Here is a 24588-nt window from a genome sequence, read left to right as displayed (position 1 = left end):
GTCGTCATCTCCAATGTACTCAGCTCAGTCTTGATGCATCCATCGTAACTGTTGCTGAAGTGGAAAAGTGGAAGAGACCCATCAGCTGAAGCACTGCTGGTGATTTACCATGGCAAAAAGAAAACTGTAGCCCAGGGAGATAAAAGATCTAATACCCCAGAGGACCTGCAGTAAGACCATCAGATTGGAAGGGTCCACTGGAGAGCTATCATGGGAAATATGGCATGAGAACCCATGATATGGCTATCATCATAGACAGCTCCTTCAGTCTAAAGTGAGCTGTGATTATGGAGGATAGAAAAAGAGGAGACATTTATCGGAACATAGATCCCACCTACTGGAAGCCTTTATCGGCATAACTTTTTGCTTGAACTGCAACCTATCAGCATGAGTAACTGAGCAAGATGCAGCCAAGATTTTTTTCAAGAATTAACTTTATTCCCATGGAATGGAACAAGATCAGAAATTCTCTCTCTCGGACACCAAATGATTTGAAGTCAAGGCTGCTAGCAGCTGGTCATTCAGATACAGAAACACTTTTGCTCCCTGAAGTAGTAACTGCATCACAATAACCACAATGGGTATTGAAGTGAGACCAAATGGAACAGTCCACAAATAATGAGTGGCTTCGACTCTTAACCACGGATACCATCCATATTCCTTCATGACTTTTTTATATGGAGAAAGGCATCCTGAAGATCCAAAGAGACCATTCCAATGCAAAGATGAAACCGAGACCATTACAAATGTTAACTTTGGAATGAGCATGTTTAGACCATGAGATCCCATACTGGCCAAAGGCTCTTTGTCTTTTTAAATCACCAATCACAGGAAATGGGAGAGTAGCTACCATTCATATCCTTGGGGAATCCAGTTCCTTGGTGGACAAGCTGAGCAGGTTTCTGAAGCTAAGGAATTTGGGACAATATCCAGGCTCACTCTTTCTGCTGCATTCTCCAGGATGGCACTTTTGCTCAAGACTTATGATCTGTGTCTACTATTTTTATTTGAAGGGGAGAGATGTGTGGCAAAGGAGGGGGGATGTGGAGACTAGAGTAAAAAGTGAAGATGTATTGTAATCCTTGGAAACAACTGCCCTCACCTACGAGTTTCTAATTATCACATTCTGCACAAACGTGTAGTGGGACAAACTGCCTCCAGCTGACTCCAGTGAAAGCAGTCAGGCAAGTGGTACTGCTGACCACCCGAGTGGACAATGGCAGCCCATTAACTGCTAAAGCTCCCTGCTGTGGGACCTGTGACCTAAACTGGCTTGGTTATTAGCCATCTTTCCAGAATGTTTTGCCATTACTCACAGCTGAAACACAACTGCTAAACGTCCTCTGCATTTTTGAAAAGACTTTGAAGGAAGCTGAAATGTCTCTTGAACAAGCAGTCTTAACCTCATTCTCAACACATGCCTTTCCTTGTGGCCCAAACAAAATGGGTACATGGAATGGGACCTTTCATGCAGGTCACTTTCACATCATTTAAAGCTGGCTAACCTGATCTACATCTACTAGTAAGCAGCTATGTCACAGCCTGTGATCCTAGCAAGACTTTGATGGTGTTATAAGGCTACAGACCATCATAAATTTTGCTACGGTAAATACACTGCCAATTGACCTTTAAGCTTTCCTTAAATGTGTCCATCAGGCAGCTGGTTTGGAGCATGCATTTTAGTGGGCAAATACCCCTTTGAAGCTCTACCATAAGGCCAAATAAGCACACTGAGAAAATGTGCAGGCTGCATAACGTGCTTCCTTAAGCAGAGAGCTTCTGAGAATGCTTCAGCCTTTTGTAGACCATTTGCTAATGAAGTATCTGGTTTTGGAATCTCTTACCAGAAACTCCATTCAATAGGTCGTCACACAACATGGTTTACTAGTTTTAAGAGCTGGGTCTACCGTATCAGGGTTCTTCACGGCAACTTCAGTGGTGATTCTAAGGACATTATCCAGTGGAAAGACCACTCAGGGAGATAGCAGCCTTGTCTGAGACAAGGAAGCCAAAGAGGTAGATGGTCTCTCTCAAGCTGAAGTGATCTGGCTGGGAGGTTGCTGAAACACCTTTGTCCATCTGTCCTGAACAGCACAAACACAGGACCTAGAATCAGCAAGAGAAAATTCTGGCATAGAAAGGGACTGGCCTTGACAAAGGCACAATATAAAAGAGGATCCATTCCAAACCAATTCCTCCTTATGAGAACCATTTTGAAAAAAGGGAGGCTGCAAAGAAACAGTAACTATAGCACACAGATTCACAAACGCTATTAACACAACAGGCCCCTGTAACAAAAAAAAGAGGAATAAGCCTGAATAATAATTAACAACACTCCAGTTTATCTAGTACAAATTAAAGCAAGTAAAAAAAAATCTAAAAACAATAAGGAAACTGTAGTAAGAAAAGTTCCACAAACAAATGTAAAAGTCATACTAAAAGCAGCAAGTCTGAAGACTACAACACTGTAAAGGATGAAACATCAAAAATAGCCTACAGAAAAATGGCATATCTGCCTATAACAAAACAGGGATTAAAGCAATCCTAGGCCCAAACCGCTAATATCTACTCTAGCAAAAGTAATAAACAGTAGTGAAAGCAGTAAATGACAGAAAAAACACCCACTAAAATACATAAAATGCATCAAGGGAAAAAGCATGACCATTTACTGTAAAGATTTAGAAAGGGCAGCTACGGTACACCTCGAAATCATTTGACACTTTAAACAGCAATGTAGATCTGGCCATAGAGAGTGATGCAGTACAATACAGGATGTAGAGAGATATACCAAGCAGCCTGGGAATATATGGACTGCAGGGTGGTTGCAATACCTGCAGCCATATCAGCTCTCATTTTCAGTGCGAGAATAACCAAAATGTACAAAACTGCCCTAATGTACATTAGATCATGCAGACTTTGATATTTTCAGCTTCAAATGCATAACAGAATGCAGCAACAGGTAACTTAACTACATAAAATAAAATATTCCAGTTCACTTATAAAAATTTGATTTTGTTTAGTGATCCCTGAAACAAAATCATTATTCAAAACAAACTTCAGTTTAAGTTACTCTTAATAATGTTGCTGAAAGTACAGCAAGCACAATATAAAAAAAAAAAAAAAAAACACAAATGTATTTGAGTTATTGAGGTGAACACTAAACTACCACCGAGGTTAACGAGGACCCTATTTTTTCCCTTACAACAGTTAAGGTCAAATAAACATAAGCAAAGCTAGTATAATGTACTTTGTACACAAAATGAGCATAAGCATGGAAAATACAAAAGCCTGTCTTTTTTCTGCCCCAGACCTAATGTATGGCAACAGTCAATCCAGTTACATAATTAAACAGAATTTGGTCAAATGAAACAAAATCATACAGCTATAACAAAAAGGATACTATCCGTCCAACAGGAACCTTTCCATTAACCTGAAAAATAAAAGGGTTGACACTGTCAATTACGTTGGTAAGCAAATGAATAGGAAGCACAAGCATTTTCATATTACAGTGCGACACAATGACATATGCCGTGTGTGTATGTGTGCATGTATACTGAGTGTGTAGAGGGAGGTTACCAAACTTAAATCAGCATCAAAACCACATTAACACAATACTTATCTCAGTACATTCATTCCTCCGATGATTTGGCACAGGTCACTTTTTCAAACCTCAAAAGTTAGATTCTTTCCACAAAATGTAACTCAAGACTCACTATTAATTACTTACAAAACGTACTTGGGAACCCACTTCTATCTTGTTCAGGAACACAGTTTGGACAGATGTAGAGTGTTCTGAATAATGTGCAATGCAGGAGGAATACTGGTGAATATGAGCTTTCTGTCATCTAATACTGAAGGAGTATTCCTTAGCAGGCCAATCTCTTACAGATTGTGTGTAATAAGAGATTACAGGGCAGCCAGACAATTAATCTACACAAATGTTTTCTTAGAATGGCTACAACAAAGCAAGGCAATAATATGGAAAGTATGCCCAGAGAAAAATATCCAACAAAAAAAGAACAAAGGACTAAACACCTTCAAAAAGGAAGCATTTTTTTCTACTTGCAGAACTACCACAATTCCATTCAGTTTTTATTTAGTTAACCAGATACTGAGCACAACAACCCTCTTTTGGGATTATATGATTTCAAGTTTTCAGAAACTCCACAGTCATATGATCAAGACCATATGACTGAGTTTTTGGAAACTCAAAATTCGTACGGTCGAGACCATATGATACGAGTTTCCAAAAACTAGAAATAAAGGGGGAAACAATATATTGTAATTCATGCCCCCTGGACCCCCCTGCAAATTATATATACCAATTCTAAGATTGTACTACAATGGGGAAAATGCTAAATTCCCCAATCCCCACTGTAGCACAGTCTACATAGAACTGCTTCAAGCTAAACTGTTATATCACTAATTTTTAACCAATGAAACCTCCTCAACTACTATATACTTGGTAATTATTATATTTGGTCATTTTCTCAAGTGGCTCCTAGCAAACTGAAATGCCTTTCTATATTAAATCCCTCATGGCAGCACACACAAAAAAAAAAAAAAAAAAAAAATCACACTCTTGTTTTCTTACGTATACTCTCAATGTATTCAAACACTAAAATGTATTGTCCTTTATAAACTGTTAAGTGAATAAGCAGCTCCTTAAACCATAATGACTTGGGCATTTCTCTTGAATCAAATAAGCAATGCTGCTAGGCATCTACTTTTTTCCTGCCCACTTTCATATTAACTTCCAAACCATGTTATGTACACGCTATTTAAAAGGCATCCACTTAAACTTATTCAATAGGTAACTCCTAAAGATGCCTGACACTGTTTAGAAAAGCTAGACAAATTGTCATAATATTCATTCAATAAGTGCCTCAGTCAATCAAGGATGAACTGCCTGGTCGTACATGAAATTTCACAAATGGATGGATAAAAATGCTGCTTTCAATATGTGAGCAGCTTGAATGTCTGCTACACTGAAGGAGATCTCACACATTCACCACAGGAGCAATTAAGAGTAAGAACACAGAGAGAGAAGAGAGAAAAGAGAGGGGGGAGAGGGGGGGAGAGAGAGAAGGAAATCATTAATAGCACTGTTAGCTGCAATAGTCCTCAGCAGAAAGAATGCCAAAAACAAGACACCTCCCACAGCATTTCTGTTCATGTTAGATAAAATGTCAACATAATACTGTAAACATTAAGCTTGCAAAGCCTAAAGAAGCGGTTTCATTGAAGATCTCAGGTGAGGAAAAAAACTAAACTGAAGCAAAGCCTCTGGGATGTACAGAACTAATGACTACATGGAGTATTTATAAAAGTTTGTCAGGGCAGTGCAAATATCTTTGCTCACTTAAATCACAGAAACGGTAAAGGGTTTGAGTCTTGCCTTTGAGGGGAAATTGACAAGGTTTCAACTGGCCTTGAAAGGCAGCTAGTTTAGTACTTGCCTACGAACCCATGAACCTGTGGAAGAGGGCATGACAAAAATGGTAATGCTACAAATTTCATTTGTATTTTCGAATCTGTAGCTTTAATTAGCCCTCCAGCCTCCCCAAAGAATTCCAAAGTCACTCCTCTCTGAAGAATTTATACAGCTGGCAGTGCTGTAAATTCATTCCAGTCATGGAATGAGTAGTGTTCTACTAGGAAGTTAAAAAAAAAAAAAAAAAAAACTTGCAGTGTATTAACGTAATGTCATTTAATTTCATCAACTGCTTGTCATTCTGTGCAGCACACAGTATTTGATATCATGTGCTTTGCTGTGAACCAGCTGGGATTAAAAAGAATCCGGGGGGAAAAAAAGCAAATGTCAGTGTGTAGTACAGGAGAAAATTTTAACTCTGTATTACAATTAGTAGCCTAACCATTTTTTTTGTGCAAACGTATTGTCACAAACTGTATGCTGCTATGCACTCCTAACCCAAGCAAGAACTAGGTGACTTTTGAGCTTCGGTAATGAAAGCGCCATTGCAAATCAGAGCTGGCGGGAATTTTGGTGCTTTATAATTTCTTAGTTTTTACTGTTGGCTATATAGTAGTTATACTTTATCTGCTGAGTAGCTGCTGTCATGTTGACATCCATTTTTAAGATGGAGTAGACAGTGATACTTAAGTATTTTAATTAATATTTTGTTAATTTCTGTCGTGATTAATTTTGCTATCAGGCAATTTAAGTTTATTGATAATTAGGGTGCAGTCAATAAATACAAACTGAAGTTTTGATGAGAACTGTGAAATCCAAGATTAACAAGTAATCAGCATTATAAACTTTAATCTGCAATATACTCAGATGCTTAACGTATCCAAAATTTATTAAGGAGCACCTGGGAATCTCAGACAGGCACATAGTCAGACTACTAAAACCCTGAAGAAAGGGTTAAGAGAGCAGGGACAAAATGCTGCATGCAAAATGTGCGCAGACATTGGAAAGGCTACGATTATTATTATGCAGTCTAAAGTCATTTGCATTATACCTTTTTTTTCAGGCAATGTCAACATTAGTAGTAATAACATATTCCCTTCTAACAATCCCTTGGAACTCAATGTTAATGTGCTAAAGAATGTTAAAATGCACTGAAAATGTTAATTTTAACAAACTCTAGGCATTTTTAAGTCACATTTATGTATTACTTGGATTTTAGTCAGTTTTGATTATTAATAAGGTTAAAATGTAATTTTTAAAATTCTCCAACTGCTGTGGTTGACTGATTACCAATGCCCCCCCCCCCCCCCCCCCACACACACACACACACATACACACACACTGACTAATGCTGAAGTACACATTTAGTGTGCAGGCAAAGAATGGGAGAAAAGAGATAGCAGGAATGCGTATAAGCAAATCCATGACAGTGTGGAAGAATCAAGAGCTTTCACAGAAGATGCTTAATGTTTTTTTTTTTTTTTTTGGTATTTTAAAACTAGAAACATCTTTATTAAATTACCACATATGACACAGGCAATCATACATTCATAAATGAAAAACTGCAGACAATTTTAGTTGCAAACATCACATACTCTATCCAGTCATTGTCAAACATTACATAGGTCATTCAAAATCCAGTCTTCTTTTAAAACCTTGTTCCTCTTCTGAATGTATTGTTTTCACAATTCCCATTTTTTCGATGCAATTTGCTTCAACCCTTTCCTAAAGATACCAATTCCACTTTCATCTCTGTTACTGTAGTCACTACTTCTAGTATAGTTAGTTTAGACTTTGGTGGTTGCCAAAAAGGCAATTACTAGAAAATAGAAATCAGACTTAAGACCTTAAAGAAATCAGAATTGCCTAGACATAGCATCATAACTAAAAAAAAAAATAAATAATTTCCTTAGTTACACTAATTTGCTCACCCAGTATTTCTGACAGAGCAGAGCAGTCTGCAAGGAATCTTTATGGGTGGGTACCAAAACAGCTATTGCCTTGGTTTTAGCTTTATTAGTTTTGTATCCAGATAGTAATACTGAAATATCCTTTTCTGGTTTAATCAGATATAAAATATCTGCAAACAGAGCCAGCTTTTCATGACTACCATACCAATTTTTCCTTGAATTTCTGAGTCTCTTATTTTCTTTCCAAATGTGTGTAAATATAGTGCAAAGAAAGAGGAGGAAAGACATCCCTGCCCGATTCCTCTACTAAAACAGAAATTATCAAACAGGAACCCACCCATTTTTTCACCTCTAATCCTGCATATATATCCTCCTCATCAACCTTACAATTTTAGCAGGGAATTCAAATGCTTCCATTGCCCTGCTCAAACTCCCAGCTTACTCTATCAAATGCTTTCTCTGCATAAAGACTCGCCAACAACAGTGGTATTTTCTTAAATTCAGTTTCCCTCTGAATCATCAATATTTTATTAATGTTGTCCAATGTTTGCCTCCCCTCCACAAAACCACACTGATCCATGTCTTACCAAATTTTTGGCATCACCTTTGCCATTCTTGGCCATTACAGACAACCTCTTTATAATTACAGTTTAGGACTGAAATGGGCTTGTATGAAGCTGGATCCAATAGGTCTTTACCCTCTTTAGGTATTACAACCCTACCCCCTTTCTTCCAGGATGTTGGTGCTTCTCTTAAAATACTGTTTACTCCGTTCTTCCATAAACATTTTCAGGTGTACTTTTTCTTGATCTCCATATTTCTCGGTTTTAAAGACTTTCACATAATGTCCAAAATATTTCTAGTACTTCTACAGGATCTCGTTATCTTCCTTCTTACAGGCTCCCTAAGCTTGGTGGCAACCCTTGCTTAACAGCAATCTTTCTAAACGTATGCATACTATTGAGGTAATAATTTTTCTGCTTGGCATTCTGAAATTGCTCCTCTTCTTGTTCTGTGAGATTCCCCCTATTGCTCTTGTTTTGTAAGAGCCCTCTTATTTCGGAATGCATTTCGCAGTCCATTTAAGTAATTCTTATTTCTTAACCATCTCTCTTTTAATTTCCACCCTATATTTAAACTTTATCCCAATCCATGGCTATATCTACAGAAGAAATTATCTTCTCTAATACCTCCCCAATAATTTCCATTACCCATTCCTTAAAGTCCTCTCTTTTCAAAAAGATAGGCGGGAAAGTGCCAGTGTCTCGTTTCTATTGCATTACCCTGCACTTTTGTTTTAGATGTATTTGGCACATGATCTGAAATTATTGGCTGCATATCAAAATGTTCAATTATAATGCACATGTTCCTCTGAAACGGAAGTTCTGTCTAGCCTAGCCCAGTTTGTGCATCTTGGGGAATATGTAAATCATTCCAGACTTCTACTAGTGAATTCACATTTTCCATGCCAAATATTTTCATAAATGTCTTCAAAAACCTTCCCGTTATATTTTCCTTTCTGTGCCCCCCAGACACAGCTGCAAATCAAATTCCAGTCCAATCCTACAAGTAATATTCCCTGTTAAAAGCAGATTATTTCTCCCACAATTTTCTTCAGCTCCACTACAACAATCTTAGGTGGAATATAAATACACGCCATTGTAATCCTCCTCCCTTGTCAGTAGCCCCTTAGTACAACTCTAGTATCGTTTTTTCATCCTTTTCTACCACTACCTGATCTCCTCTTGCAATTAATATAAGTACTCCTCCATTCCTTTGTCCCAGGTATTCTGCTGGATAACAGTCCTGAAAACCTTTATGAAATTCACAAGTTCAGTTCTTTCCAAATGTGTCTCCTGTAGCACAACTATTTGCACCCTTACATTTTACTATTTGCACCCTTACATTTTTAAATAAAGTTCACTGTTCTCTTTTTTTGTATACATCTGTGTGACCATCAACTTTTAAAGATAACAAAGAAAGGGTCATGTTAAAAAGTTATTATTCCCACCTTTTATTTTTAACAGCTTTTTTGTCAAGTATCTAGTTCCAGTTTGTGTTACATGCACATACTACTGTTTGACAGGTTCCTCTTTTATACAGTTGTTTCTCGTCATATCCACTTCACACTACGTTGCATCTTACAAAAACTGTGTTTTATTGAAAGCCCTCAAACAAAAAATAAATACACCCCAAAAACCTATTAACTTAATACTGACAAACAAAACTATGTACATCTTCAAATATTGAAACGTTACCCTCCAAATAGCAACAGCTGTCCCAAACTGACAGCCACACTCAGACTTGGGTCAACCTAAAAGGAAACTTTTCCATGCCAAGACATGTACAGCCTGTGCTAATACTAAATGCCATCTGTTTGTCTTATTTTTATTGCTCTCCCAGAATGGGAAAACATTTGACTTGTTTCAGAAAACATTATCTCCTAGCCATTAAAAGGAAACCACTGAAAGACAGCAGTGTTTTGTTTTTACTGCTCTTTATCAGATTGTCTCCATGGAGACACGAAAATCAGATACAGAGTTGCTTCTACAACATTTATTTGTTAGAAGAAAGCTTTATTATATTCAATAATCTTATTTGCTTTCTCTTAAAACTTGTTACTAGATCAAGCCAACGGCCTTAATCCAGCCATTCCCCTATGCAAGAATGAGAAAAAGCACATTGATATTTCTTGTATCATACTCTTTTGATCAGACTTTTTTTTACATTACAGTGCCTACATTCCTTAAAGCTAAACAAAGAAAAAAGAAAAACAGGGGCACCGGTTTTCTTTAGCATCCCATTTACACTTGAAAATAACCGATACATTTACTTTACAGCATGCATATTACATAATGCACAATAAAAACATCACGATTAAAAATTTTGTCGCGTTTTCAGTTAACACTCTCCCTCCTCTTTTCCCTCTCCTAAGTGTTCCTCCAAACATTAATGACATGAAATAGAGCATCATATGCTTCAGTGACAATAAAGTCAAAAAGTCCAATATTTCAAAAGTTTTCTTGTTCTGTCGTGGATTACAAAGCATTCATTTGTAAAACCACATTTGTCAATTTCTAAGTTGCTGGTTTTATTCCTATTTATCTCCATCTCCCAAATCCAGTCTCTGCTTCATTTCTAATGTACTCATGGTTCTTCCACTCAACTCTTTTTTTTCTCTCAAGCATTTTCAGTTGAAACGTTGGAAAAGCTTTCACTGGCACCGTCTGTCTGTGCTCTTTCTTACCAGAAGAACAAGAAGCAGAAACTCCTTCAGTTTCACAGCTCACATTTTGTTGGTCAGATTTCTGCATTTCCTCCTTGGCATGTTCTGCATCAAAAAAATTTTTGTCCCTCTACGAAAAAATATTCTGAATTTAGCTGGGTACAGCAATTTGAATCTCAATATTCCCTGATTAGTAGAATAAATGTACTCCTTTTACACCTGGTGTACAGCTAGTAATCATTTTCTACAAAGACTCTAATGTCTCTCACTTTTAGTACTTTGTCCTTCTGACACAGTTTTGTCAGAATCAACTTCTGCTGGTAGGATTGCAACTTTTTATTAAAAGTCTAGGTTGTTTTCTAAAGGTCTGCAGCATACACACAATGTGCCCCTTCAATTAACAACTCCTGCTGTGGAATATCAATCCAGCTGCTTATTTGTGCTTTCATAAAATTAATACAGTCTGTTCCTTTCAGCTTCTCTGGTACAGCAGAAAATCTCAGTTTTCCCTCTGTGCTCTGTCCTGTAATTACATTATTTTTTGAAACATCTACTCCTGAGCAGTCTCATATTCAGCCAGACTTTTCTTCATTTCATCCTCTGGATTTTTGCAGTTTTATCACCTCATCTGAATACCTGTTTAAAGCTTCTTCCAGTTTTTCCAGCCTTTTGTTATTTGAGTCAATATATTCCAGCAGCGTTTCATTTATCATGATCAGCTCCGAATACATTTGATTTATATTTTCCTCTGGATTACTGGAAGTCATGTTTTGTACCAAAGCTAGGGCTTGCACAACAGCTGCAGAATTCCTCCCAGTCAATGTTTTTTCTCACCTTTTGTGATAGATTTTTTTTTTTAGGCTCTGTGAAGTTCTTTTCTGCATGCATCCAGGCAGTGGCCTCACTAGCCAGTTGCTGAAATTTACCCAAAAATAGGAGTTTGCTAGCTCTCTCTCTTTTGAGTTTGTTTTCACAGAGTGCTGAAATTAAGCTCTTACACAATCTGCAGCCATCTTGGGAAGTCCATGCTTTGTGTACTTGTAGTAAATATTACTAATGTTACCTTGCAAAATCTATCTGAGCTGTACAAGTACCATAATACTACTGTCAAGCAGGATTACTCAAGCATTAAGTACTACATTAAAATTAAATAAGTAATGCTCGTTTTGATTTGCAGTGTTCTTGTACAGTTCCTTGCTTTCGTTCACTGTATTTCCCTTTGTCTTTTAAAGAGAATGACTTTGGAACACTAAAGTATGGCACTGTTTCTGTGGAACAAAGCCGAAATTCATTGTATGGGTATTATTTTAGTCATAACCAGATGTTTGAAGAGGTCACAAATGGCTATAACTGGGGAGGGGGCTGTCTATGTATGAAAGTAACGGACTCCATTGTTTGCTCACTTTAAACAGTCACAGATCTGGCTTTACATTAAGTGTGAAGTTAGATGGAATGCATTATTACTGTAGCCATTATTTACTTAATTTTACCACAATCTGACATCTGAGGTATGCACAGTAAAACCAATGCAATTAAAGAAGACTTTGGCCATCTGTGTGCACATAGGTGCTGTTTGATCATTGTTAAACAGCAGTCACCATTATTTCATGACAGGAGTATTGTCAAACAATGTATTTGCTAAAAGCAGTGTAAAAAACAGTACTGCTGCCATGTGTGTGTTGCTTTTACTTTATTAGAAGTATTGGGTTTGCACACAATAACTGGCCATCTTTGGTGGTCTGGCAGGAGCAAGATATGGGGGAAAGAAACTGATGAATGGCACTGCAGTCTAGATATTAGTGTTACTTTCTCAAATTTCATACCTCTGGTTGAGTTCTTGGCTTATAATACTTGTGTGGTGTCTGCATGCCCATTCTTTGCCTACATGGGTTTATCCATGTGCTCAGAGTTCCTGCAGCACTCCAAGGATTTGTTGTAGCTGAAGTAATGCTCCTCACACTGCCTATACTTGAGAGTGCAGAGCATGTGTGTGCATGTGAGTGTGTGTGCGTATCTGCACATTTGTGAGCATCTTGTGATGGACTTGGCTTCTTGGGACAATATCAGAAAGTGTGTGCTTGTGTGAAAATAAATAAATAAATAAATAAACAGTATAGCTTGTGATAGATCTTGCTTTTAGGTGCAGTGTCAGTAAACTTTGTGCAAAACATATCAACAATTGGTATCTGTGCAAATGTACAGTATTGCCAGGCAGATAAATAACACTATTGGATAGAAAAAAAGTTAAGTCATTATCTTTCAAAAATAAGGCATAAAATGCAATATAGAACATCTAGACTCTGTGTTTATGGGAGACTAGCGTCTTTCACACTCCCAAGCTGTACTGTCATGCTCTTAGTAGTGGCTTCTGCCCTGATCATCATCTAATATAAAAGATGACTATTCAAAAGGTGTACCCAGAAGGTCACCGTAGTTTGTTTTGGAGGAAGTTGGAGATGGTGCAATCATTACTGCTATACTTTTACTTAAAATAAAACCTCTTGGATACAGAAAACTCCCTCTTACCTGGTCTCACTGTACACTGCCATATTTTCAAAGATTTTTTTTTTCCGCGAATCAAATTTCATTAGCCAATTCTACAAGAGTCCAGAGCACTGAATTCATAAACGAATGTTAGAGTTTTTCAACTAAATAAATGTTTAATAAATATCTACATACAACAACATGTATACATAATTTTAAATCTGATTTACAACCGATGAAAGCTATTTTGTACGCTGTTTCAGATTAACCAGCCATTCGTTTATCCAGCCCAAGGACCGGGACGGAGAAGAGGGAGTCTACTGTATGCATGGAATGTTACTACAGCTTAACTGTGGAGGAAATGCCTGTGTACAGTGTGGTCATTACTTCTTTAACATTACTAACAAATTTCAAAGGTGTGCACAGGTCTCTCTTGCTTGTTGGAGCAGTGTTCTGTTTACGAGAAACACTTTGCCTTTGTTCACTTTCCTCTCAACCATCATAAACATTTACAATTGCTTATTTTTTGGAGTTAGCTAAGGAAGCATGCAGCTTGAAATATGTTCGTGTTCTATTTGTTCTTTCAGTTTCATCTCAGTCTGCCATCAGATTGGTACATAGAAGATGGCCACCTTTTGGAGTAAAAGTGAGGAGGCATGCTGTATATATGGGTAAGTAACAGTAGCCATTGGAAATGTGATCTCATCCCAATCTAACACCAGATGAATCCTCAGAATGCGACAAATTTTTTGGTGGGGTGGGGAGGCACTATTCCTATATATGACTTGTGTATCTTCATAAACATTTATTGTCTAGGTTTACTGTGAACTGATGGACAGACTCAAATCTTCTCTGAAATAAAAAAAATAATAAGACCATATTTCTTTTCAAAAGTTCAGAAAATGGCTATAAACTGCACCTCAGAGCATCTATAAACCTATGGCTTAGGGCCAGCGGATCCCCAGCTTAAATTTCAATACTTAGTCAAACATAGTGGTTTTTCAACTCTCTGTTCCAATAAGATGTGCATCAGAACATCTATAATCCTCCTCTGGCTTCTGGGGAACTAGCAGACCTCAAATCCCTAGCAAGATAACAATTTCCTCTACAGTTATTACAGTGTCATCTGGCTCAGTTAAGGTGTGTTGACAGGATGCTGAAAAAAACTGAAGACAAACAAAATTTGAGAAAATGTACAAAAAAAGCAATCTGTACAATGAGGGGAGGCTTTGAAGGGAAATTCAATGAAGGAAGGGCATTTGAGAGTTGTTTGGGGAGGCGCCATAAAGTCCTTTGCTAGGGTATCATTTCACCTAAAGCCAGTCCTGAGTGGGTACATCATGTAGTGTGTGTGTGTATGGAATGGTATGCGAGAAAGAGAATGAGGGGCATAGCTGTGTCAACACAATGCACAGGCAGCCAATGGTAATTACAGCCAAAAAGTATTGCTTACCACTGGCAATTATTTACTTGCACTTCGTGTCAGTGGTGCAAAGGGTAGCACACTCACCTTTGGTGCAGAAGGCTGTGTGTTCCCACAGCACACAGATTGATTGCTGACACTGCAGTGAAACAAAGGGGGTGCTGCACTCCTACTGTGCAGTCCTTCGGATGAAACATTTTAAACCAAGGCCCCATCTGCTTGAATTGGTGTTAGCTCAAGTGGATGTAAAAAAGATCCCACAACACCGACTAAGAGTATTTTTTTATTGATATATACATTACATATTTACATCTATTTATAAATCTCCATACATTATAAATTTCTATTTAAGCACCCCCACCCCAAATTCTTTCATCCACAACCAAAACACTATTTTCTCCAAAATCTTTGTCAAAGTCAAATTTCCATTGTATTTAATTTTGTTTATTCCCTTGTTCCATATAGTCCGAAAAACGTAAACTATTACTGTATCCATTTTCTTCACTTCTTCCTGTTTTCATGCACCATAATAAACAAATTCTACTAGGTCCATATTTATTCGTTCAAATTTTAATCAAACTTTCACCCTTTTACACACTTCTTTCCACAAATTAACTCTCTCACATTTCAAAAACACATGCTCAGTAGTCTCATACTCTCCATATTTATTACATATTCTTGCTTTTTTGTATAACGTATTTGCCTTAACCTGCAATTTTCTAATAAACAATCTCCATAAATAATCATTGCATTCTTTAATATTTTTATAATTATATCTCCTCATTATGGCTTTTTTCCTCGATTTCTAAATCTTTCTATGGATCAATGCAATAAAATGCTTTCATAATACTCATAGGTTCATAAGTAGGTACTAGGCTATTGGCCCTATGGCCTATATAAGCCCAGCCAAAAAAGGTACCCTGGCTTTCGCCACCCAAGAAAATTATTTTCCTGTGCCCCTGTCAAGCAGGGCCACAGAAATGATCCCCGGGGTGAATTTCCCATCTCCCATCCAATCATCAAGATTTTTCTTGAAGAGTGCTAATGAGGAGCTTTGTTTGATATAGACAGTAGTTTGTTCCAGAGTATGGGAAGTCTCTGGGACAGGAACATATCCCTGCAGCATGTTCCATTTATTGTGGTGACAAGGTTTACGTCCCTAGAGCATGTAGCTCGGACGGATTGGGATTTCTTTAAGTGGAGCATGTCCAACAGCACTGGGTATGACATAACTTGAGATCGCCTCTGAGTAGGCGATATGCAAATAAAGCTAGAGTTTTTTTTGAGACCGTCTGCATAGGGCATCTATTTGAGGCCAGTAATCCTCTTTGTGAGGTATTTCTGCGGCCTTTCAAGTTGTTGATGTCTTGTGAGGTATATACTAAAACGGGTGTTTTACTCTAATGGGTCTAATGAGTGATAAGTAGAGGGGAACAATGACCTTTTTTGTCCTGGATGAGAAACCTTTTGTGATGAGGTGTGCCACATAAAAGGATTTCCTGACTACTGTGGTGATGTGATTATGAAAGGAGAGACGACTGTCCACCCTTGTCCCAAGGTCTCTTATCACACTTTCATTGTTAAGTAAACAACCACCTACGTGGTAGTTCATGGGTACAGAGTTTTTACCAAAAGGGATGACAATGCACTTTTTGGCATTGAGCTTGAGGCCATGGCTTTGACACCAGGCATCTGTCTCAGTGAGGCCCTTTTGTAGGATGTCCACATAATCAGGAGTTTTGATTATGGCTCCTAGTTTGCAGCCATCTGCGAACTTTGTTAGCCAAAGACCTTCTGTGTTAACCTGTACTTCTGAGAAGTAGATACGAAACAGGAGAGGACCCAGGACTGAACCCTGTGGTACTCCACTTGTCACTAGTCTGAAGTCGGATTTGGAGTCTGCTGCTTTCACAGTGTGGGTTCTGTCAGTGAGCCAGTTGGCAACCCATCTTGTGACATAGGGATTTATACCCAATTAGTAAAATTCCAGAGTGGGGGATGGTGTCGAAAGCCTTGGCGAGATCTAGATAGGTTGTGTGAACCACCTTCCCCTAATCTACGGCTTTGGTGACTGCTTCAAAGAAGTATATCAGGTTTAGGAGACATGGTCTGCCTTTTACAAACCCAAACTGGGTAGGATCCAGAGTTTGGAGATTACCAATGTCATTGTTAAGTTCCATGATGATACATTCCATAGCCTTGCAGTCCAGGCTCATCAGGCTAATGGGTGGGTAGTTACCGGGGTCCGTGGTGGCTCCCCCTTTGTGGAGTGGGATAACCATCACTGCTCTCCATTCAGTGGGCACAAAGCCTGAGGTGAGGCTATGATTGAACAAGGTACTTAGGTGGGGTGCCAGTTCGTTCTGTAGTTCGTGTAGAATGCAGCCTATGATGATGTCAGGTCTCATGGATGCTTTGTTCTTGGCTTTGGAGAGTGTGGTTTTTACCTGTGCAGCTGTGATTACAGGAACTCTGCATTCTTCTGGTATAGAGATGGGCCTTTTAGGGGGTGAGGGGGGGGTAAGGTTAGCACTGAACCTGCCAGTATAGTACTCAAGTACTATTCCTATTTTTCATAGGTTCATACTAGGCTATCTGCCCAAGGGCATTTATAAGCCTAGCCCATAGTTATGTGGCTTTCACCACCCCTTTAGTTTGAATAAAACTATGCCTATTTTGCTGTGCCTCTGTCAAGCAGTGACACTGAAGTTGTCTTTATTTTCCATAACAATTTTGCTTTGGTACTCTTTCATTTCTTCATTCACAATACTTTTTTTTTTTAAACTTCCATTCCTTAGTTCTTTGTATTTAGAATACAGTATCATTTCTATCAAATGATATTTTCCTTCACAATTCCTTTTAATTCCATATATAAAATTAAAGATTTTATTATTTTATTTATTTATCTAACATTTGTTGACCGGGAATGTCCGACTAGGTTCCACAGAGGCCCGGGGAGAAATGCTCCAAGATGCTGCATGTACTATTGGATTTATTAAACCCAAGCCTCCTTGCTCTTCTTTCATATATAGAGCGTCTCTTGACATCATTAGTTCCTTTTCATACTTACTAGGACTATATGATTTCCAAAAGTCATATACTTTACTTCTTTGAGTTCATTATCCCATTGTTGTGTCCTGTACTCATTCCTTCCAAGTATTATTAATAATATATCTATATATTTTCATTGAACTCAACACCTCTCATCATACCTTCAAAACCAAATCCTTTATTTTTCTCCTTATTTATACTTAAACCATTTTTTTTCATTTACTTTTTCCTCCTATACTTTACTGGCAACTGTACTTCCTTCATCATTCTGTATCCATCGCTACTGGACATTAACATTTCCTTCACTATTACATTCATAACTAATGAGAAAATTAAACTACTAGCTGGGCAACCCTGCTTTATTTCACATTCTATTTCTTCCCCAATCCAGCCATTTACATTTAGTTTCACATAGTTCCTTTCATAAACAGATTTTATTACTTGTAATATTTTTTTCCTTACATTATATGCCTGCAAAATTCCCCATAATGATTTATATTGAATATTATAATAGGCTTTACTTGTATCCCCTATCATAACCTTTGCTTCTACATTTTTATGATATCAATTATTTCTCTTATTATCCATAACTACTCAACTTCCTTTTCCTTCGAATATATTTTGGTCATATATTCTACCCATTTTTTGTAACCTTTTTGTTATTCTTCTCGTAAAGATGTTATAATCCATATTATTCAGTGTTATACATCTTCAAATTTTTAATCTCCTCTTTATTTCCTTTTTTAAAAGATAAACTACAGTACACATCTCTCTCTAATTCCATAAAAATTATTTTTTGCCACTTATTTCTTTATGTATATATATATATATATATATATATATATATATATATATATATATATATATATATACACACACACACACACACACACACACATACACACACACACACATACACACACACACACATACACACACACACACACACACACACACACACACACACACACACACACACACACACACACACACACACACACACACACACGCATTCAATTCCATCCAGTCTTGTTGCAGAATTCATGTTAATATCTTTTAAAAATTTCATTAAATTCTTTCATTGTTATTTTTTTGTTCTAAATACTCATTAATCTTCATTATTTAATTTTTCACCTTTATATTTGTTCTATGTAGTCTTCTCTTAATTCCAATACGTATTCTTTAATTATTTTGTATATTCCTTCTTGCTGTCTTATTTGCTTACCTTCCTTATTTTAACTCTCTTATTTTTCCTTCTTTTATTGTTTTACTAAAATATAGGGTGAAATCTATTCATTTTTTCCTTGTAAACAATATTTTTTCTTTATATAACAAGTTAATTTTAATTAAATTTTACATATTTCTCTTTCATAAAAGGAATTAAAGTCTCTAAATGTTTGACTTTTATATCAATATCGTCTCTCATATTTTTTCCCTTATGCATTCTAAAAACACTTTCGATTTTTCTTTAAAATTAAGCCAGTCTAATTTGCATAACACTCTCATGTGATTTTTCCATAATTTCATAAGTTTTTTCTCTTCTAATCCAATTCATTTTCATTGATGCTCTTTATTCCTTTTCCTATTCTTATATATTTTTCATTTCTTGTACTTTAACTCATATAGCCACATGGTCTGAAAACACAGCATACAATTCCTTTCTTTATAAACTTTTAAACTTTCAGATATTAAAAACAATCAATTTTGGTCCAATTCCATTTCTTTCATAGGTCCGGTGGTTATTCTCCCATATACTTAACTTTCTGCTTCTCATAAATAATTTAACCATTTTAACATCACAATTGCTTTCATTTTTTTCTTACATTACAATTAAAATCACCCACCACTATAATGTTCATATTTACACAAACATATTCAAGAATATTCTTAATCATTTCTCTCGTTACATGCGCATATAAAACTATAATTCTATACACATTTTATCCATCTCAAGTCTATTACTGTAATTCGTCCTAGTTCCACTATAGTTACATATAATTATTTTAATGCTTTCTTGACATAACATACATATGCCAGAGCATGTTTCTTTCCCCATGTTCCAAACTACCGCACCATTTCCAAAGGTTTTCAGTTTGTGTTCTTCCTCTGTTAATAAACTGATATCTTCTAAAATAATATGTGCATCTACTGCAGCACAACATTGTAATATACTGATTCTCGTTTTAAGATGTTTCATACTGTTCACATTGAAAGCTAATAGTTTCAGTTTTTAAGAACAGTTAGTATAGTAAAATGTAATGTTTATCCCTTTCCTTTCTTATTTTCTCTAAGCATTACATTACTCTTTTTCCCCTATCATTTTTTTTATTTTTTACTGTGCGCCAATCAGCTTCTTCCTCACTTCTCTTCTGTTCCTTTTTCCATGTTACTTTCTTTAACTTCGTTTTCAACCTCTGTCACATGTTTTTGTACATTTTCTTGTATAACACATTCTCTCTCTCTCCTGTACAACTTCATTTTCTTGCACATTCATTTCTCATTCTATCCATGAATGATCAGTATAGCCACAATTTAACACATTTTTTGCATTATGCCCCGTTTTACCACAATTCTTCATTTCTTGTACTTTAACCACATCAATAACATATTTTTTTTCAACAAAAACAAGTCTTTGGTTGTCCCCTGTATTTCACAAACCCCCATTACCATAAAAAGTACAGTTGTGTAAAATCTCGCCTTCACCACTGCAGTATTCCTTACTGATGGGATTCCCTGCCCTGAAGCCCTACACCCAGCCAGTTTACAAAAGTCTACTGTCGATTTAAGGTATGCTGAACATCACTTGTGCGCTCCTTGCATAAGGTAGGGCATAAAAGTGACGTTCAGGCATACCATCCTCAGAATTGATTGCCCCAGTAGGAACAGCAGTGCAAGGAAAACCAAAGGACAATCTGCATCTGTTATGAAATTTTACACAACTGTACTATGGCCTTACATTCACTGCTGCAATATTCCTTACCAATGGGAGAGTGCAAAAGCTCAAGAAGAAACCTGGGAGGAGGAAGCAGCAGAGCCCCTCCAAGAAGCCATGAAAAATTGCAGTAGCAAAACCAGCTCTAGAAATACCATCCAACTGGTAATGTTTGGTAAAGGTATGTACACAAGACCAGGTAGCACCTTCAAGAGTAGAATTATCCAAGCCTTTGAAAAAAGCACCAGAAGTCACAGCTCTAGTGAATAAACCTTTACAGAAGGAAGGCTCTCACCATGAAAAGTGTTACAAAAGGAAATAGCCTTTGAAATCCAAGTGGAAATAGTTTGTTTGGAAATAGCAAAACTTAAAGACCTAGGATGAAAGGAAACAAATAACTGGTCAGACTTTCTGATTTTATTTTTATCCAAATAAAATGCACATGTATGGTATGCAGCACCCTCTCACTGTCAAGATTGCAGAGAGGGGAAAAAGTAGGCAAATTTAATAGACTGATTAAGTGACAACTCATTAACCACCTTGGGCATGAAAGAAGGATTAGTACGCAAAGACACCCTATCCTCATGAAATATCAAGAAAGGTGGATAAGCCATAAGAGCTTACAACTCAGACACCCGCCTGGCAAAAGTAAGAGCTAACAAGAGAACTGTCTTCCAAGAAAAATGTTCCAAGGAAGCTGAACAGCAGGCTAAAGAAGGAGGTGGTCAATTTTTCCAGCACAAAATTAAGATCCCAGGGAAGAGGAACATGTTTCCTGGGAGGTGTAATATTAAGGATGCCTTTAAGAAATTGCTTAGCCTCACATCTAGAAGCTAAAGGGGAGTTAAAGGCAAAAAAGCAGAGTGGATAAGTGGGCCTTCATAGAAGACTAGGCCAAACCAGCATTGAGCAACTCACACGAATAAGATTGAAATTTAGGTACAGGAGACATAAAGACATGCTTCAGCTCCTGTAAAGCTTTGCCCTTGTCCTGAAGACACAAACCAGCAGCTTCTTCAAACAACAGTATTTCCCAGAGAAGCATCCAGCAACTTACCCTTCATAACATCAGGCAAACTTTGAATCCAAAGCCATGAATATCTCCCCAGAACCGAACCAGAAGCAGCAGCCCTTGAAGAGGCATATGCAGCACCATAACTACATCTGATAGAATGGTGAACTAGCGGAGAGGAAGTCCCAAGCAAGGAAAGAGCAGAAGATTTACCCTCAGTCTCTGGAAGATCAGAAAGAACCGGACAGGCCTGAGAAAGAAGAGCCAAGACATACCTAAAAATATGGGTTTAATAATTAATAGCCCTAAATGCTAGGGTAGAAAGTATAAACTTTCTTACCCAGCCTATCCATGGTCCTACTGTCCTTGTCAGAAAGCAGTAACTTAGACAAAGGAAGCAGTTGAGATGGCTTATCAGAGGCTACAGACACCACAGAGGGGTCAGCAGCAGGACATTTAAACAAAAAGGAATAATCCTCAGGCACACTATAAAACCTATCAGACTTCCTGGGAGCAGAGGGCAGAGAACCCGGCACTTTAGAGGCAGTAGAAAAAACATCCAATAAAGCAGGCAAGGCAGGAAGAATGGCCGCAGGTTTAGGAGATTCCATTTGCAGTGCCTCTTATGGATATCTGAAACCTGGGCACAATCCCACTTAAGGTCCATCATCCTAGAGATTGTGTCCCCAAAGGACATTTACTCAGACGGATTACCTAGAGTATGAGAATCCTCCTCCTCAGACCTGTAGTCTAAAGGAGGAGGACAATGGGCAGAACAAGCAAGGGAGTCATAGTTAGAATCCACATAAGAATGCAATTCCCTGGGCCTTTTAGGGAAAGAGGCAGACCAAGGAGAAGCAGGAACTGAAACCCCTTGAGGAGACCGCAATGATAGTAAAGCATTAAATAACCCATAAGTAAAGGCCTGCCACTCACTTTGTGGATCCCCAAGAGCAGAAGGAACATGGTTAGTTTGCAATTTCCTCAAAGGGACTGCCGGTCCTGGAAACCTGAGAAGGCCCAGACTCAGGTTGACATTCCACAACTGCAGTAGGAACCTCTTCCCTAAAGAGAAACTGCAAAACCCCACTATACCCCTGAGAAACAGTCAACTGTGGTTCCCTCCGAATGCCAAAAACAGATGCCTACAAAGACTCATCGGATGTCCTGCCTGCCAAATCCTCACCAGCCTCCAATCTAGAAACGGTAAAAGAATCTGACAAAACCACCGGGTGAGCCTCTGTGTGCATAATAACCTCAGGAGAAACTCCCGGCAGAAGCTGGACAGTGGAAGATTCTAGTCGTGCCTTATGCACCTTCTTCCAGACGGCTGACCCTCGGGGCAGGAGGTTCCATCCATAGTAACCACAGCAAGAAGCTTAAGTCGCTGGTTCTCAAGGTACAAGGAAAGAGAAGAAAGCCTACTATGAAGTGTTTTGGGGGCAAACGCCTGATAAACTTAACAAGATGTATGGTCGCGAGCAGCACAAAGGCAAAAAAGGTGGTGGTCTTTATGGGGAATCAGTCTCCCACAGTTGCATTTACCCTTCCTGGATAACATTAACCCCAAACAGCACTAAAACAGAAAAAATAACCAAAAATCCAACTGGGTACTTATCTGCAACTGTGAGGACTCCAGCAAACAGCAGTAAACACAGAAAAGCTAAGAGAAAAAAAAAAACAAAACAAGAAGATGTATGCAGACCAGCAGTTAAACCAGCGCTTGGACTGGTGGCAAAGAACTTCTGAGGATAGTATGCCTGAACATCACCTTTATGCCCTACCTTACGGAAGGAGTGTACAGGTGACGTTCAGTGTACCTTAAAGCAATGGTAAAACTTTTATAAACTGGCCAGATGGAGGGTTTCACAGCAGGGAATCCCATTAGTAAAGAACACTGCAGCAGTGAATGTAAGGACATCATTAATACTAGGTATGTGCATGACATCACTTTCCATTTTCAATATTACTCCACATTCGCATCCCCCAGTCCATAGTCCTCTTTCAGCATACATTTGTGTAGTGTCCACTACTACTTTATATATAGTTAACAAATGTTCTTTCAGTTCTTTTGCTTCAAATTCAGTTGTAAACTGGATCATTATTCTTGGTCTGTGAAAAGCTTGCACCACATATTCTGAACATGGCTACATATTTTTCTTTTGTTCATACGCACCCAAAAAACATTTCCATGACCTGCCCAGTCTCAAATATCAAGTCACAAAGTCTTTGTATTAATTAAAATAAATGCTTTTATCTCTTTTGCTTGGACACCCAGAGGTGCTATAGTCCCAAACCTCATACCTGTCCAAACCTTTTTTTTTTTTTCTTTTTTTTTCTTTTATTTCTTCTATATTCCTTCTCAAACAGTTTGCGCATAAGTTTTTGTCTAGAACTTTCTATGGCACAGGTCATCACTAAAATGAGGCTGTCCCACTTCAACAGTACCTCCCTCTCCATCCTAAACACCCATGCTCCTGTAAGAAATGCCAAAGTCAGATCCAGGAGTGTCCCATGGTTACAAAAGACCACCAGAACCCTAGTGAAACCCAGAGATAAGGCCTGGGAGCACTGGCGACCAACAAAAAATAACTCAGATAGGCAATCATTCCTTGAACTGCATAATAAAGCCAAAAAGTATATAAAATTAGACAACTCCCTCTACTATAAATCCACCATAAACTCTACCAACCACAAACCTAAGCATTTCTGGTCCGCTACTAACAATATCCTCCACCCAGTGAAGGTTGATAACCCCCAGCCGTCCATTCCCCCCTCCTCCAGCAGTATTGCTGAATCCTTCAACAAACACTTCACTGAAACTATAGCATCTCTAAACAGACAACACTTCCCTACAACAGACCCCCCAACTCCTAACCCTAAACCCCCACTCCTCTTTTCTTCACCTCAGTACCTACCTCCAACATTAAAAAAAACCCCACTATTGTCAAAACTTAAAAACCCACCAAACTCGCAGCTGACAACCTCCCCTCTGAATACTAGAAAACTGCAGCCGATACACTAGCCTAGCCAATTTCAATTCTAAAATCAACCATTCCATAACAGAAGGCTATGTTCCCTCGATATGGAAAATATCCCACATAGGTAGGTACTGG

The 24588-nt window shown here is 37.9% G+C and overlaps 1 protein-coding gene across 1 annotated transcript in view; it reads right to left on the bottom strand.

The window, feature by feature from the left end:
• The window catches only part of LOC122815814 (rab-like protein 2A), a gene marked incomplete in the record, with an annotated part of 1114697 nt that overhangs the window by 1066002 nt on the left and 24107 nt on the right, over nucleotides 1-24588 (bottom strand). Inside the window, 1 exon segment of the mRNA XM_044088616.1 lies at nucleotides 3401-3430. Coding sequence (XP_043944551.1) covers nucleotides 3401-3430 — 30 coding nt within the window.

The sequence above is a fragment of the Protopterus annectens genome, chromosome 11.part0, assembly GCF_019279795.1.
Source record: "Protopterus annectens isolate FY-2018-M chromosome 11.part0, PAN1.0, whole genome shotgun sequence".
NCBI lineage: Eukaryota > Metazoa > Chordata > Ceratodontiformes > Protopteridae > Protopterus > Protopterus annectens.
Note: the sequence above shows the minus strand (reverse complement) of the source record. Positions and strands in the feature narration are given on the sequence as shown.